Source organism: Procambarus clarkii, unplaced genomic scaffold (genome assembly GCF_040958095.1).
Source record: "Procambarus clarkii isolate CNS0578487 unplaced genomic scaffold, FALCON_Pclarkii_2.0 HiC_scaffold_187, whole genome shotgun sequence".
Lineage (NCBI taxonomy): Eukaryota > Metazoa > Arthropoda > Malacostraca > Decapoda > Cambaridae > Procambarus > Procambarus clarkii.
The window spans coordinates 436,913-450,718 of record NW_027189220.1 but is presented as its reverse complement, the minus strand read 5'-3'; the positions used below and the strand labels follow the sequence as shown (position 1 = coordinate 450,718).

At 55.4% G+C, this 13,806-nt stretch overlaps 1 protein-coding gene across 1 annotated transcript; it reads left to right on the top strand.

Moving 5' to 3' along the window:
• Window positions 1–722: 722 nt before the first annotated feature.
• On the top strand, window positions 723–11,190 carry LOC138361127 (A-kinase anchor protein 5-like). Its single transcript, XM_069320570.1, has 3 exons — window positions 723–1,086; window positions 1,634–2,311; window positions 10,784–11,190. The coding sequence occupies exons 1-3, from the start codon at window positions 723–725 to the stop codon at window positions 11,188–11,190; spliced, it is 1,449 nt and encodes a 482-aa protein (XP_069176671.1).
• The last annotated feature ends 2,616 nt before the right edge of the window (window positions 11,191–13,806 follow it).

Genomic DNA, 13,806 nt, shown 5'->3' with positions numbered 1-13,806 from the left:
TGGTTTATATTTATATATACAAAAGTTCTTACAGTGTTGCAGAGCCACCAGCCCGCGAGGAGTCTCGGGCAGGTCCTTAATCCTAATATTACCCGGGATACGACCCGACAAATCGTTTAACAACCCATTCACTCCTGGGTGAACAGACGCTACAGTTAAGGATTGGCGCCCAGTAAATTCTCCCCGGCTAGGATACGAACCCAGGCTAAAGCGCTTGCGAAACACCATGTGAACGTCTTACCACTACGCCACGGGGGCTGTAAAATTCTGTCCTTGTTCAATCAGTACGGCTCAATGACACTTTCAAGCTTAGCCCTGGGTCCTCTTGAACACTTAGCCCTGGGCCCCCTTGAACACTTAGCATAGGCCCCCTTGAACACTTAGCCCTGGGCCCCCTTGAACACTTAGCCCTGGGCCCCCTTGAACACTTAGCCATGGGTCCCCTTGAACACTTAGCCCTGGGCCCCCTTGAACACTTAGCCCTGGGCCCCCTTGAACACTTAGCCATGGGTCCTCTTGAACACTTAGCCCTGGGCCCCCTTGAACACTTAGCCCTGGGTCCTCTTGAACACTTAGCCCTGGGCCCTCTTGAACACTTAGCCCTGGGCCCCCTTGAACACTTAGCCCTGGGCCCCCTTGAACACTTAGCCATGGGTCCTCTTGAACACTTAGCCCTGGGCCCCCTTGAACACTTAGCCCTGGGCCCCCTTGAACACTTAGCCATGGGTCCTCTTGAACACTTAGCCCTGGGCCCCCTTGAACACTTAGCCCTGGGTCCTCTTGAACAGTTAGCCCTGGGCCCTCTTGAACACTTAGCCCTGGGCCCCCTTGAACACTTAGCCCTGGGTCCTCTTGAACAGTTAGCCCTGGGCCCTCTTGAACACTTAGCCCTGGGCCCCCTTGAACACTTAGCCCTGGGTCCTCTTGAACACTTAGCCCTGGGCCCCCTTGAACACTTAGCCCTGGGCCCCCTTGAACACTTAGCCCTGGGTCCTCTTGAACACTTATCCCTGGGCACCCTTGAACACCTAGCCCTGGGCCCCCTTGAACACTTAGCCCTGGGCCCCCTTGAACACTTAGCCCAGGGTCCTCTTGAACACTTAGCCCTGGGCCCCTTTGAACACTTAGCCCTGGGTCCTCTTGAACACTTAGCCCTGGGCCCTCTTGAACACTTAGCCCTGGGCCCCCTTGAACACTTAGCCCTTGGCCCCCTTGAACACTTAGCCCTGGGCCCCCTTGAACACTTAGCTTTGAGTCCTCTTGAACACTTAGCCCTGGGCACCCTTGAACACTTAGCCCTAGGCCCCCTTGAACACTTAGCCCTGGACCCTCTTGAACACTTAGCCCTGGGTCCTCTTGAACACTTAGCCCTGGGACCCCTTGAACACTTAGCCCTGGGCCCCCTTGAACACTTTGCCCTGGGCCCCCTTGAACACTTAGCCCTGCGTCCTCTTGAACACTTAGCCCTGGGCACCCTTGAACACTTAGCCCTGGGCACCCTTGAACACTTAGCCCTGGGCCCTCTTGAACACATAGCCCTGGGTCCTCTTGAACACTTAGCCCTGGGCCCTCCTGAGCACTTAGCCATGGGCCCCCCTTGAACATTTAGCCCTGGGCCCCCTTGAACACTTAGCCCTGGGTCCTCTTGAACACTTAGCCCTGGGCCCTCTTGAACACTTAGCCCTGGGCCCCCTTGAACACTTAGCCCTGGGTCCTCTTGAACAGTTAGCTCTGGGCCCTCTTGAACACTTAGCCCTGGGCCCCCTTGAACACTTAGCCCTGGGTCCTCTTGAACACTTAGCCCTGGGCCCCCTTGAACACTTAGCCCTGGGCCCCCTTGAACACTTATCCCTGGGTCCTCTTGAACACTTATCCCTGGGCACCCTTGAACACGTAGCCCTGGGCCCCCTTGAACACTTAGCCCTGGGCCCCCTTGAACACTTAGCCCAGGGTCCTCTTGAACACTTAGCCCTGGGCCCCTTTGAACACTTAGCCCTGGGTCCTCTTGAACACTTAGCCCTGGGCCCTCTTGAACACTTAGCCCTGGGCCCCCTTGAACACTTAGACCTTGGCCCCCTTGAACACTTAGCCCTGGGCCCCCTTGAACACTTAGCTTTGGGTCCTCTTGAACACTTAGCCCTGGGCACCCTTGAACACTTAGCCCTGGGTCCTCTTGAACACTTAGCCCTGGGCCCCCTTGAACACTTAGCCCTGGGCTCCCTTCAACACTTTGCCCTGGGCCCCCTTGAACACTTAGCCCTGCGTCCTCTTGAACACTTAGCCCTGGGCACCCTTGAACACTTAGCCCTGGGCACCCTTGAACACTTAGCCCTGGGCCCCCTTGAACACTTAGCCCTGGGCCCTCTTGAACACTTAGCCCTGGGCACCCTTGAACACTTAGCCCTGGGCCCCCTTGAACACTTAGCCCTGGTTCCTCTTGAACACTTAGCCCTGGGCCCCCTTGAACACTTAGCCCTGGGCCCCCTTGAACACTTAGCCCTGGGCCCCCTTGAACACTTAGCCCTGGGCCCCCTTCAACACTTACCCTGGGCCCTCTTGAACACTTAGCCCTGGGCCCTCTTGAACACTTAGCCCTGGGCCCTCTTGGACACTTAGCCCTGGGCCCCCTTGAACACTTAGCCATGGGCCCCTTTGAACACTTAGCCCTGGGGCCCCTTGAACACTTAGCCATGGACCCTCTTGAACACTTGGCCCTGGGTCCCCTTGAACACTTAGCCCTGGGCCCCCTTGAACACTTAGCCATGGGCCCCTTTGAACACTTAGCCCTGGGGCCCCTTGAACACTTAGCCATGGACCCTCTTGAACACTTAGCCCTGGGTCCCCTTGAACACTTAGCCCTGGGCCCCCTTGAACACTTAGCCCTGGGCCCTCTTGAACACTTAGCCCTGGGCCCCCTTGAACACTTAGCCCTGGGCCCCCTTGAACACTTACCCTAGGCCCTCTTGAACTCTTAGCCCTGGGCCCTCTTGAACACTTAGCCCTGTGCCCTCTTGAACACTTTGCCCTGGGCCCCCTTGAACACTTAGCCATAGGTCCCCTTCAACACTTAGCCCTGGTTCCCTTGAACACTTATTCTTGGGTCCTCTTGAACACTTAGCCCTGGGCCCCCTTTAACACTTAGCCATAGGTCCCCTTGAACACTTAGCCCTGGGTCCCCTTGAACACTTATTCTTGGGCCCTCTTGAACACTTAGCCCTGGGCCCCCTTGAACACTTAGACCTTGGCCCCCTTGAACACTTAGCCCTGGGCACCCTTGAACACTTAGCTTTGGGTCCTCTTGAACACTTAGCCCTGGGCACCCTTGAACACTTAGCCCTGGGTCCTCTTGAACACTTAGCCCTGGGCCCCTTTGAACACTTAGCCCTGGGCTCCCTTCAACACTTTGCCCTGGGCCCCCTTGAACACTTAGCCCTGCGTCCTCTTGAACACTTAGCCCTGGGCACCCTTGAACACTTAGCCCTGGGCACCCTTGAACACTTAGCCCTGGGCCCCCTTGAACACTTAGCCCTGGGCCCTCTTGAACACTTAGCCCTGGGCACCCTTGAACACTTAGCCCTGGGCCCCCTTGAACACTTAGCCCTGGTTCCTCTTGAACACTTAGCCCTGGGCCCCCTTGAACACTTAGCCCTGGGCCCCCTTGAACACTTAGCCCTGGGCCCCCTTGAACACTTAGCCCTGGGCCCCCTTCAACACTTACCCTGGGCCCTCTTGAACACTTAGCCCTGGGCCCTCTTGAACACTTAGCCCTGGGCCCTCTTGGACACTTAGCCCTGGGCCCCCTTGAACACTTAGCCATGGGCCCCTTTGAACACTTAGCCCTGGGGCCCCTTGAACACTTAGCCATGGACCCTCTTGAACACTTGGCCCTGGGTCCCCTTGAACACTTAGCCCTGGGCCCCCTTGAACACTTAGCCATGGGCCCCTTTGAACACTTAGCCCTGGGGCCCCTTGAACACTTAGCCATGGACCCTCTTGAACACTTAGCCCTGGGTCCCCTTGAACACTTAGCCCTGGACCCCCTTGAACACTTAGCCCTGGGCCCTCTTGAACACTTAGCCCTGGGCCCCCTTGAACACTTAGCCCTGGGCCCCCTTGAACACTTACCCTAGGCCCTCTTGAACTCTTAGCCCTGGGCCCTCTTGAACACTTAGCCCTGTGCCCTCTTGAACACTTTGCCCTGGGCCCCCTTGAACACTTAGCCATAGGTCCCCTTCAACACTTAGCCCTGGTTCCCTTGAACACTTATTCTTGGGTCCTCTTGAACACTTAGCCCTGGGCCCCCTTTAACACTTAGCCATAGGTCCCCTTGAACACTTAGCCCTGGGTCCCCTTGAACACTTATTCTTGGGCCCTCTTGAACACTTAGCCCTGGGCCCCCTTGAACACTTAGCCCTGGGCCCCCTTGAACAATTAGCCATAGGTCCCCTTGAACACTTAGCCCTGGGCCCTCTTGAACACTTAGCCCTGGGTCCCCTTGAACACTTAGCCCTGGGCCCTCTTGAACACTTAGCCCTGGGCCCTCTTGAACACTTAGCCCTGGGCCCCCTTGAACACTTAGCCCTGGGCCCTCTTGAACACTTAGCCATGGGCCCTCTTGAACACTTAGCCCTGGACCCTCTTGAACACTTAGCCCTGGGCCCTCTTGAACACTTAGCCCTGGGCCCTCTTGAACACTTAGCCCTGGGCCCCCTTGAACACTTAGCCCTGGGCCCTCTTGAACACTTAGCCATGGGCCTCCTTGAACACTTAGCCCTGGGCCTCTTGAACACTTAGCACTGGACCCTCTTGAACACTTAGCCCTGGGCCCCCTTGAACACTTAGCCCTGGGCCCTCTTGAACACTTAGCCCTGGGCCCTCTTGAACACTTAGCCCTGGGCCCCCTTGAACACTTAGCCATGGGCCTCCTTGAACACTTAGCCCTGGGCCCCCTTGAACACTTAGCCCTGGGCCCCCTTGAACAATTAGCCATAGGTCCCCTTGAACACTTAGCCCTGGGCCCTCTTGAACACTGATCCCTGGGCCCCCTTGAACACTTAGCCCTGGGCCCCCTTGAACACTTAGCCCTGGGGCCTCTTGAACACTTAGCACTGGACCCTCTTGAACACTTAGCCCTGGGCCCCCTTGAACACTTAGCCCTGGGCCCCCTTGAACACTTAGCCCTGGGCCCTCTTGAACACTTAGCCCTGGGCCCTCTTGAACACTTAGCCCTGGGCCCCCTTGAACACTTAGCCCTGGGCCATCTTGAACACTTAGCCATGGGTCCCCTTGAACACTTAGCTATGGGCCCTCTTGAACACTTAGCCCTGGGCCCTCTTGAACACTTAGCCCTGGGCCCCCTTGAACACTTAGCCCTGGGCCCTCTTGAACACTTAGCCCTGGGCCCCCTTGAACACTTAGCCCTGGGCCCTCTTGAACACTTAGCCATGGGCCCTCTTGAACACTTAGCCCTGGACCCTCTTGAACACTTAGCCCTGGGCCCTCTTGAACACTTAGCCCTGGGCCCCCTTTAACACTTAGCCATAGGTCCCCTTGAACACTTAGCCCTGGGTCCCCTTGAACACTTATTCTTGGGCCCTCTTGAACACTTAGCCCTGGGCCCCCTTGAACACTTAGCCCTGGGCCCCCTTGAACAATTAGCCATAGGTCCCCTTGAACACTTAGCCCTGGGCCCTCTTGAACACTTAGCCCTGGGTCCCCTTGAACACTTAGCCCTGGGCCCTCTTGAACACTTAGCCCTGGGCCCTCTTGAACACTTAGCCCTGGGCCCCCTTGAACACTTAGCCCTGGGCCCTCTTGAACACTTAGCCATGGGCCCTCTTGAACACTTAGCCCTGGACCCTCTTGAACACTTAGCCCTGGGCTCTCTTGAACACTTAGCCCTGGGCCCTCTTGAACACTTAGCCCTGGGCCCCCTTGAACACTTAGCCCTGGGCCCTCTTGAACACTTAGCCATGGGCCTCCTTGAACACTTAGCCCTGGGCCTCTTGAACACTTAGCACTGGACCCTCTTGAACACTTAGCCCTGGGCCCCCTTGAACACTTAGCCCTGGGCCCTCTTGAACACTTAGCCCTGGGCCCTCTTGAACACTTAGCCCTGGGCCCCCTTGAACACTTAGCCATGGGCCCCTTTGAACACTTAGCCCTGGGGCCCCTTGAACACTTAGCCATGGACCCTCTTGAACACTTAGCCCTGGGTCCCCTTGAACACTTAGCCCTGGGCCCCCTTGAACACTTAGCCCTGGGCCCTCTTGAACACTTAGCCCTGGGCCCCCTTGAACACTTAGCCCTGGGCCCCCTTGAACACTTACCCTAGGCCCTCTTGAACTCTTAGCCCTGGGCCCTCTTGAACACTTAGCCCTGTGCCCTCTTGAACACTTTGCCCTGGGCCCCCTTGAACACTTAGCCATAGGTCCCCTTCAACACTTAGCCCTGGTTCCCTTGAACACTTATTCTTGGGTCCTCTTGAACACTTAGCCCTGGGCCCCCTTTAACACTTAGCCATAGGTCCCCTTGAACACTTAGCCCTGGGTCCCCTTGAACACTTATTCTTGGGCCCTCTTGAACACTTAGCCCTGGGCCCCCTTGAACACTTAGACCTTGGCCCCCTTGAACACTTAGCCCTGGGCCCCCTTGAACACTTAGCTTTGGGTCCTCTTGAACACTTAGCCCTGGGCACCCTTGAACACTTAGCCCTGGGTCCTCTTGAACACTTAGCCCTGGGCCCCCTTGAACACTTAGCCCTGGGCTCCCTTCAACACTTTGCCCTGGGCCCCCTTGAACACTTAGCCCTGCGTCCTCTTGAACACTTAGCCCTGGGCACCCTTGAACACTTAGCCCTGGGCACCCTTGAACACTTAGCCCTGGGCCCCCTTGAACACTTAGCCCTGGGCCCTCTTGAACACTTAGCCCTGGGCACCCTTGAACACTTAGCCCTGGGCCCCCTTGAACACTTAGCCCTGGTTCCTCTTGAACACTTAGCCCTGGGCCCCCTTGAACACTTAGCCCTGGGCCCCCTTGAACACTTAGCCCTGGGCCCCCTTGAACACTTAGCCCTAGGCCCCCTTCAACACTTACCCTGGGCCCTCTTGAACACTTAGCCCTGGGCCCTCTTGAACACTTAGCCCTGGGCCCTCTTGGACACTTAGCCCTGGGCCCCCTTGAACACTTAGCCATGGGCCCCTTTGAACACTTAGCCCTGGGGCCCCTTGAACACTTAGCCATGGACCCTCTTGAACACTTGGCCCTGGGTCCCCTTGAACACTTAGCCCTGGGCCCCCTTGAACACTTAGCCATGGGCCCCTTTGAACACTTAGCCCTGGGGCCCCTTGAACACTTAGCCATGGACCCTCTTGAACACTTAGCCCTGGGTCCCCTTGAACACTTAGCCCTGGGCCCCCTTGAACACTTAGCCCTGGGCCCTCTTGAACACTTAGCCCTGGGCCCCCTTGAACACTTAGCCCTGGGCCCCCTTGAACACTTACCCTAGGCCCTCTTGAACTCTTAGCCCTGGGCCCTCTTGAACACTTAGCCCTGTGCCCTCTTGAACACTTTGCCCTGGGCCCCCTTGAACACTTAGCTATAGGTCCCCTTCAACACTTAGCCCTGGTTCCCTTGAACACTTATTCTTGGGTCCTCTTGAACACTTAGCCCTGGGCCCCCTTTAACACTTAGCCATAGGTCCCCTTGAACACTTAGCCCTGGGTCCCCTTGAACACTTATTCTTGGGCCCTCTTGAACACTTAGCCCTGGGCCCCCTTGAACACTTAGCCCTGGGCCCCCTTGAACAATTAGCCATAGGTCCCCTTGAACACTTAGCCCTGGGCCCTCTTGAACACTTAGCCCTGGGTCCCCTTGAACACTTAGCCCTGGGCCCTCTTGAACACTTAGCCCTGGGCCCTCTTGAACACTTAGCCCTGGGCCCCCTTGAACACTTAGCCCTGGGCCCTCTTGAACACTTAGCCATGGGCCCTCTTGAACACTTAGCCCTGGACCCTCTTGAACACTTAGCCCTGGGCCCTCTTGAACACTTAGCCCTGGGCCCTCTTGAACACTTAGCCCTGGGCCCCCTTGAACACTTAGCCCTGGGCCCTCTTGAACACTTAGCCATGGGCCTCCTTGAACACTTAGCCCTGGGCCTCTTGAACACTTAGCACTGGACCCTCTTGAACACTTAGCCCTGGGCCCCCTTGAACACTTAGCCCTGGGCCCTCTTGAACACTTAGCCCTGGGCCCTCTTGAACACTTAGCCCTGGGCCCCCTTGAACACTTAGCCATGGGCCTCCTTGAACACTTAGCCCTGGGCCCCCTTGAACACTTAGCCCTGGGCCCCCTTGAACAATTAGCCATAGGTCCCCTTGAACACTTAGCCCTGGGCCCTCTTGAACACTGATCCCTGGGCCCCCTTGAACACTTAGCCCTGGGCCCCCTTGAACACTTAGCCCTGGGGCCTCTTGAACACTTAGCACTGGACCCTCTTGAACACTTAGCCCTGGGCCCCCTTGAACACTTAGCCCTGGGCCCCCTTGAACACTTAGCCCTGGGCCCTCTTGAACACTTAGCCCTGGGCCCTCTTGAACACTTAGCCCTGGGCCCCCTTGAACACTTAGCCCTGGGCCATCTTGAACACTTAGCCATGGGTCCCCTTGAACACTTAGCTATGGGCCCTCTTGAACACTTAGCCCTGGGCCCTCTTGAACACTTAGCCCTGGGCCCCCTTGAACACTTAGCCCTGGGCCCTCTTGAACACTTAGCCCTGGGCCCCCTTGAACACTTAGCCCTGGGCCCTCTTGAACACTTAGCCATGGGCCCTCTTCAACACTTAGCCCTGGACCCTCTTGAACACTTAGCCCTGGGCCCTCTTGAACACTTAGCCCTGGGCCCCCTTTAACACTTAGCCATAGGTCCCCTTGAACACTTAGCCCTGGGTCCCCTTGAACACTTATTCTTGGGCCCTCTTGAACACTTAGCCCTGGGCCCCCTTGAACACTTAGCCCTGGGCCCCCTTGAACAATTAGCCATAGGTCCCCTTGAACACTTAGCCCTGGGCCCTCTTGAACACTTAGCCCTGGGTCCCCTTGAACACTTAGCCCTGGGCCCTCTTGAACACTTAGCCCTGGGCCCTCTTGAACACTTAGCCCTGGGCCCCCTTGAACACTTAGCCCTGGGCCCTCTTGAACACTTAGCCATGGGCCCTCTTGAACACTTAGCCCTGGACCCTCTTGAACACTTAGCCCTGGGCTCTCTTGAACACTTAGCCCTGGGCCCTCTTGAACACTTAGCCCTGGGCCCCCTTGAACACTTAGCCCTGGGCCCTCTTGAACACTTAGCCATGGGCCTCCTTGAACACTTAGCCCTGGGCCTCTTGAACACTTAGCACTGGACCCTCTTGAACACTTAGCCCTGGGCCCCCTTGAACACTTAGCCCTGGGCCCTCTTGAACACTTAGCCCTGGGCCCTCTTGAACACTTAGCCCTGGGCCCCCTTGAACACTTAGCCATGGGCCTCCTTGAACACTTAGCCCTGGGCCCCCTTGAACACCTAGCCCTGGGCCCCCTTGAACAATTAGCCATAGGTCCCCTTGAACACTTAGCCCTGGGCCCTCTTGAACACTGATCCCTGGGCCCCCTTGAACACTTAGCCCTGGGCCCCCTTGAACACTTAGCCCTGGGGCCTCTTGAACACTTAGCACTGGACCCTCTTGAACACTTAGCCCTGGGCCCCCTTGAACACTTAGCCCTGGGCCCCCTTGAACACTTAGCCCTGGGCCCTCTTGAACACTTAGCCCTGGGCCCTCTTGAACACTTAGCCCTGGGCCCCCTTGAACACTTAGCCCTGGGCCATCTTGAACACTTAGCCATGGGTCCCCTTGAACACTTAGCTATGGGCCCTCTTGAACACTTATCCCTGGGCCCTCTTGAACACTTAGCCCTGGGCCCCCTTGAACACTTAGCCCTGGGCCCCCTTGAACACTTAGCCCTGGGCCCTCTTGAACACTTAGCCATGGGCCCTCTTGAACACTTAGCCCTGGGTCCCCTTGAACACTTAGCCCTGGGCCCTCTTGAACACTTAGCCCTGGGCCCTCTTGAACACTTAGCCATGGGCCCCCTTGAACACTTAGCCCTGGGCCATCTTGAACACTTAGCTATGGGCCCTCTTGAACACTTAGCCATGGGCCCTCTTGAACACTTAGCCCTGGGTCCCCTTGAACACTTAGCCCTGGGCCCCCTTCAACACTTAGCCCTGGGCCCTCTTGAACACTTAGCCCTGGGCCCCCTTGAACACTTAGCCTTGGGCCCCCTTGAACACTTACCCTAGGCCCTCTTGAACACTTAGCCCTGGGCCCTCTTGAACACTTAGCCCTGGGCCCTCTTGAACACTTAGTCCTGGGTCCCCTTGAACACTTAGCCATAGGTCCCCTTGAACACTTAGCCCTGGGCCCCCTTGAACACTTACTCTTGGGTCCTCTTGAACACTTAGCCCTGGGCCCCCTTGAACACTTACCCTGGCCCTCTTGAACACTTAGCCCTGGGCCCCCTTGAACACTTAGCCCTGGGCCCCCTTGAACACTTAGCCCTGGGCCCCCTTGAACACTTAGCCCTGGGCCCTCTTGAACACTTAGCCCTGGGCCCCCTTGAACACTTAGCCCTGGGCTTTCTTGAACACTTAGCCCTGGACCCTCTTGAACACTTAGCCCTGGGCCCCCTTGAACACTTAGCCCTGGGCCCCCTTGAACACTTAGCCCTGTGCCCCCTTGAACACTTAGCCCTGGGCCCTCTTGAACAGTTAGCCCTGGGCCCTCTTGAACACTTAGCCCTGGGCCCCCTTGAACACTTAGCCCTGGGGCCTCTTGAACACTTAGCACTGGACCCTCTTGAACACTTAGCCCTGGGCCCCCTTGAAAACTTAGCCCTGGGCCCCCTTGAACACTTAGCCCTGTGCCCCCTTGAACACTTAGCCCTGGGCCCTCTTGAACAGTTAGCCCTGGGCCCTCTTGAACACTTAGCCCTGGGCCCCCTTGAACACTTAGCCCTGGGCCCCCTTGAACACTTAGCCCTGGGCCCCCTTGAACACTTAGCCCTGTGCCCCCTTGAACACTTAGCCCTGGGCCCTCTTGAACAGTTAGCCCTGGGCCCTCTTGAACACTTAGCCCTGGGCCCCTTGAACACTTAGCCCTGGGGCCTCTTGAACACTTAGCACTGGACCCTCTTGAACACTTAGTAATGGGTCCCCTTGAACACTTAGACATGGGCCCTCTTGAACACTTAGCCCTGGGCCCTCTTGAACACTTAGCACTGGGCCCTCTTGAACATTTAGCCCTGGGCCCTCTTGAACACTTAGCCATGGGTCCCCTTGAACACTTAGCTCTGGGCCCCCTTGAACACTTAGCCATAGGTCCCCTTGAACACTTAGCCCTGCATGGGCCCTCTTGAACACTTAGCCCTGGGCCCCCTTGAACACTTAGCCCTGGGCCCTCTTGAACACTTAGCCCTGGACCCTCTTGAACACTTAGCCCTGGGCCCCCTTGAACACTTAGCCCTGGGCCCCCTTGAACACTTAGCCCTGGGCCCTCTTGAACACTTAGCCATGGGCCCCCTTGAACACTTAACCCTGGGTCCCCTTGAACACTTACCCTGGGTCCCCTTGAACACTTAGCCATGGGCCCCCTTTAACACTTAGCCCTGGGCCCTCTTGAATACTTAGCCCTGGGCCCTCTTGAACACTTAGCCATGGGCCCCCCTTTGAACAGTTAGCCATGGGCCCCCTTGAACACTTATCCCTGGGCCCTCTTGAACACTTAGCCATGGGCCCTCTTGAATACTTATCCCTGGGCCCTCTTGAACACTTAGCCATGGGCCCTCTTGAACACTTAGCCCTGGGCCCTCTTGAACACTTAGCCATGGGCCCCCTTTAACAGTTAGCCTTGGGCCCTCTTGAATACGTAGCCATGGGTCCCCTTGAAAACTTAGCCATGGGCCCCTTTGAACACTTAGCAATGGGTCCCCTTGAACACTTAGCCATGGGTCCCCTTGAACACTTGGCCCTGAGCCCACTGTAAGCTTTTAGTCCTTAATGTGACATAACTGTGCTTGCGGGGGTTGAGCTCTGGCTCTTTGGTCCCGCCTCTCAACTGTCAATCAACTAGTGTACAGGTTCCTGAGCCTACTGGGCTCTATCATATCTACACTTGAAACTGTGTATAGAGTTAGCATCCACCACATCACTGCCTAATGCAATACATCTGTTAACTAATCTGACACTGAAAAAGTTCTTTCTAACGTCTCTGTGGCTCATTTCAGTTTCCACCTGTTTCCCCTGGTTTGCGTACCACCAGTGTTAAACAGTTCATCCTTGTCTATTCTGTCAATTCTCCTTAGGATTTTTTAGGTAGTGATCATGTCTCCCCTAAATCTTCTGTCTTCCAGTATTGTGAGGTGTATTTCACACAGCTTTTCCTAGTAACGCATGCCGCTTAGTTCTGTGAATATTCTTGTGGCATACCTCTGAACTTTTTCCAGCTTCGTCTTGTGCTTGACAAGGTACGGGCTCCATGCTGGGGCCGGATTCTCCAGGATTGGTCTTACATATGTGGTGTACAAGATTCTGGAAGATTCCTTACACAGGTTCCTGAAGGCTGTTCTGATGTTAGCCAGCCTCGTATATGCCGCAGACGTTATTCTCTTTATGTGGGCTTCAGTAGACAGGTTTGGTGTGATATCAACTCTTAGATCTTTCTCTCTGTCCGTTTCATTAAATACTTCATTTCCTATTCTGTATCCTTTGTCTGGCCTCCTATTTCCACCGCCTAGTATCATTACTTTACATTTACTCGGGTTGAACTTTAGCAACCATTTGTTGGGTCATTCATTCAGTCTGTCTAGGTCATCTTGTAGCCTTCTACTATCATCCTCTGTTTCAATCCTCCTCATAATTTTTTTATCATCAGCAAACCGTGAGAGAAACGATTCTATACCCTCTGGGAGATCATTTACATATATCAGAAACAGTATAGGTCCAAGGACTGACCCCTGCAGGACTCTACTTGTGAAGTCTCGCCAATCTGAGACCTCATCCCTCACACTGACTCGTTGTCTTCTGTTACTTAAGTACTCCCTTATCCAATGGCGTACCTTCCCTTTCACTCCAGCCTGCATCTCCAGCTTTTGCACTAGTTTCTGGTGTGGCACGGTGTCAAAGGCTTTCTGGCAATCCAAAAAATGCAGTCTGCTCATCCCTCTTTTTCTTGTGTGATTCTTGTTGCCTGATCGTAGAATTCAATTAATCCGGTGAGGCATGACTTGCCATCGCTTAAACCATGTTGGTATTGTGACACAAAGTTCCTTCACTCCAGATGTTCCACTAGCTTTTTTGCATAATTTTCTCCGTTAGCTTGCATGGTATGATAGTTAGGGACACTGGCCTGTAGTTCAGTGCCTCCTTATCCTCCTTCCTGTATATCGAGACTACGCTTGCCGCCTTACAAATTTTTGGCAGTTCACCTGTTACCAGTGATTTGTTATACACCATGGAGAGTGGCAAGCACAGTGGTTCTGCTCCTTCCTTTATTTTCCATGGTGATATTCCGTCCAGGCCTATATCCTTTGTCATATCCAACTCTAGCAACAGCTTCCTTACATCTCCACTGGTAATCACTCTCTTCCTTCCACTCTCAACTGTCAATCAACTAATGTACAGGTTCATGAGCCTACTGGGCTTTATCATATCTACACTTAAAGTTAAGTATGGAGTCAGCCTCCACAACATCACTTCCTAATGCATTAAATTTGT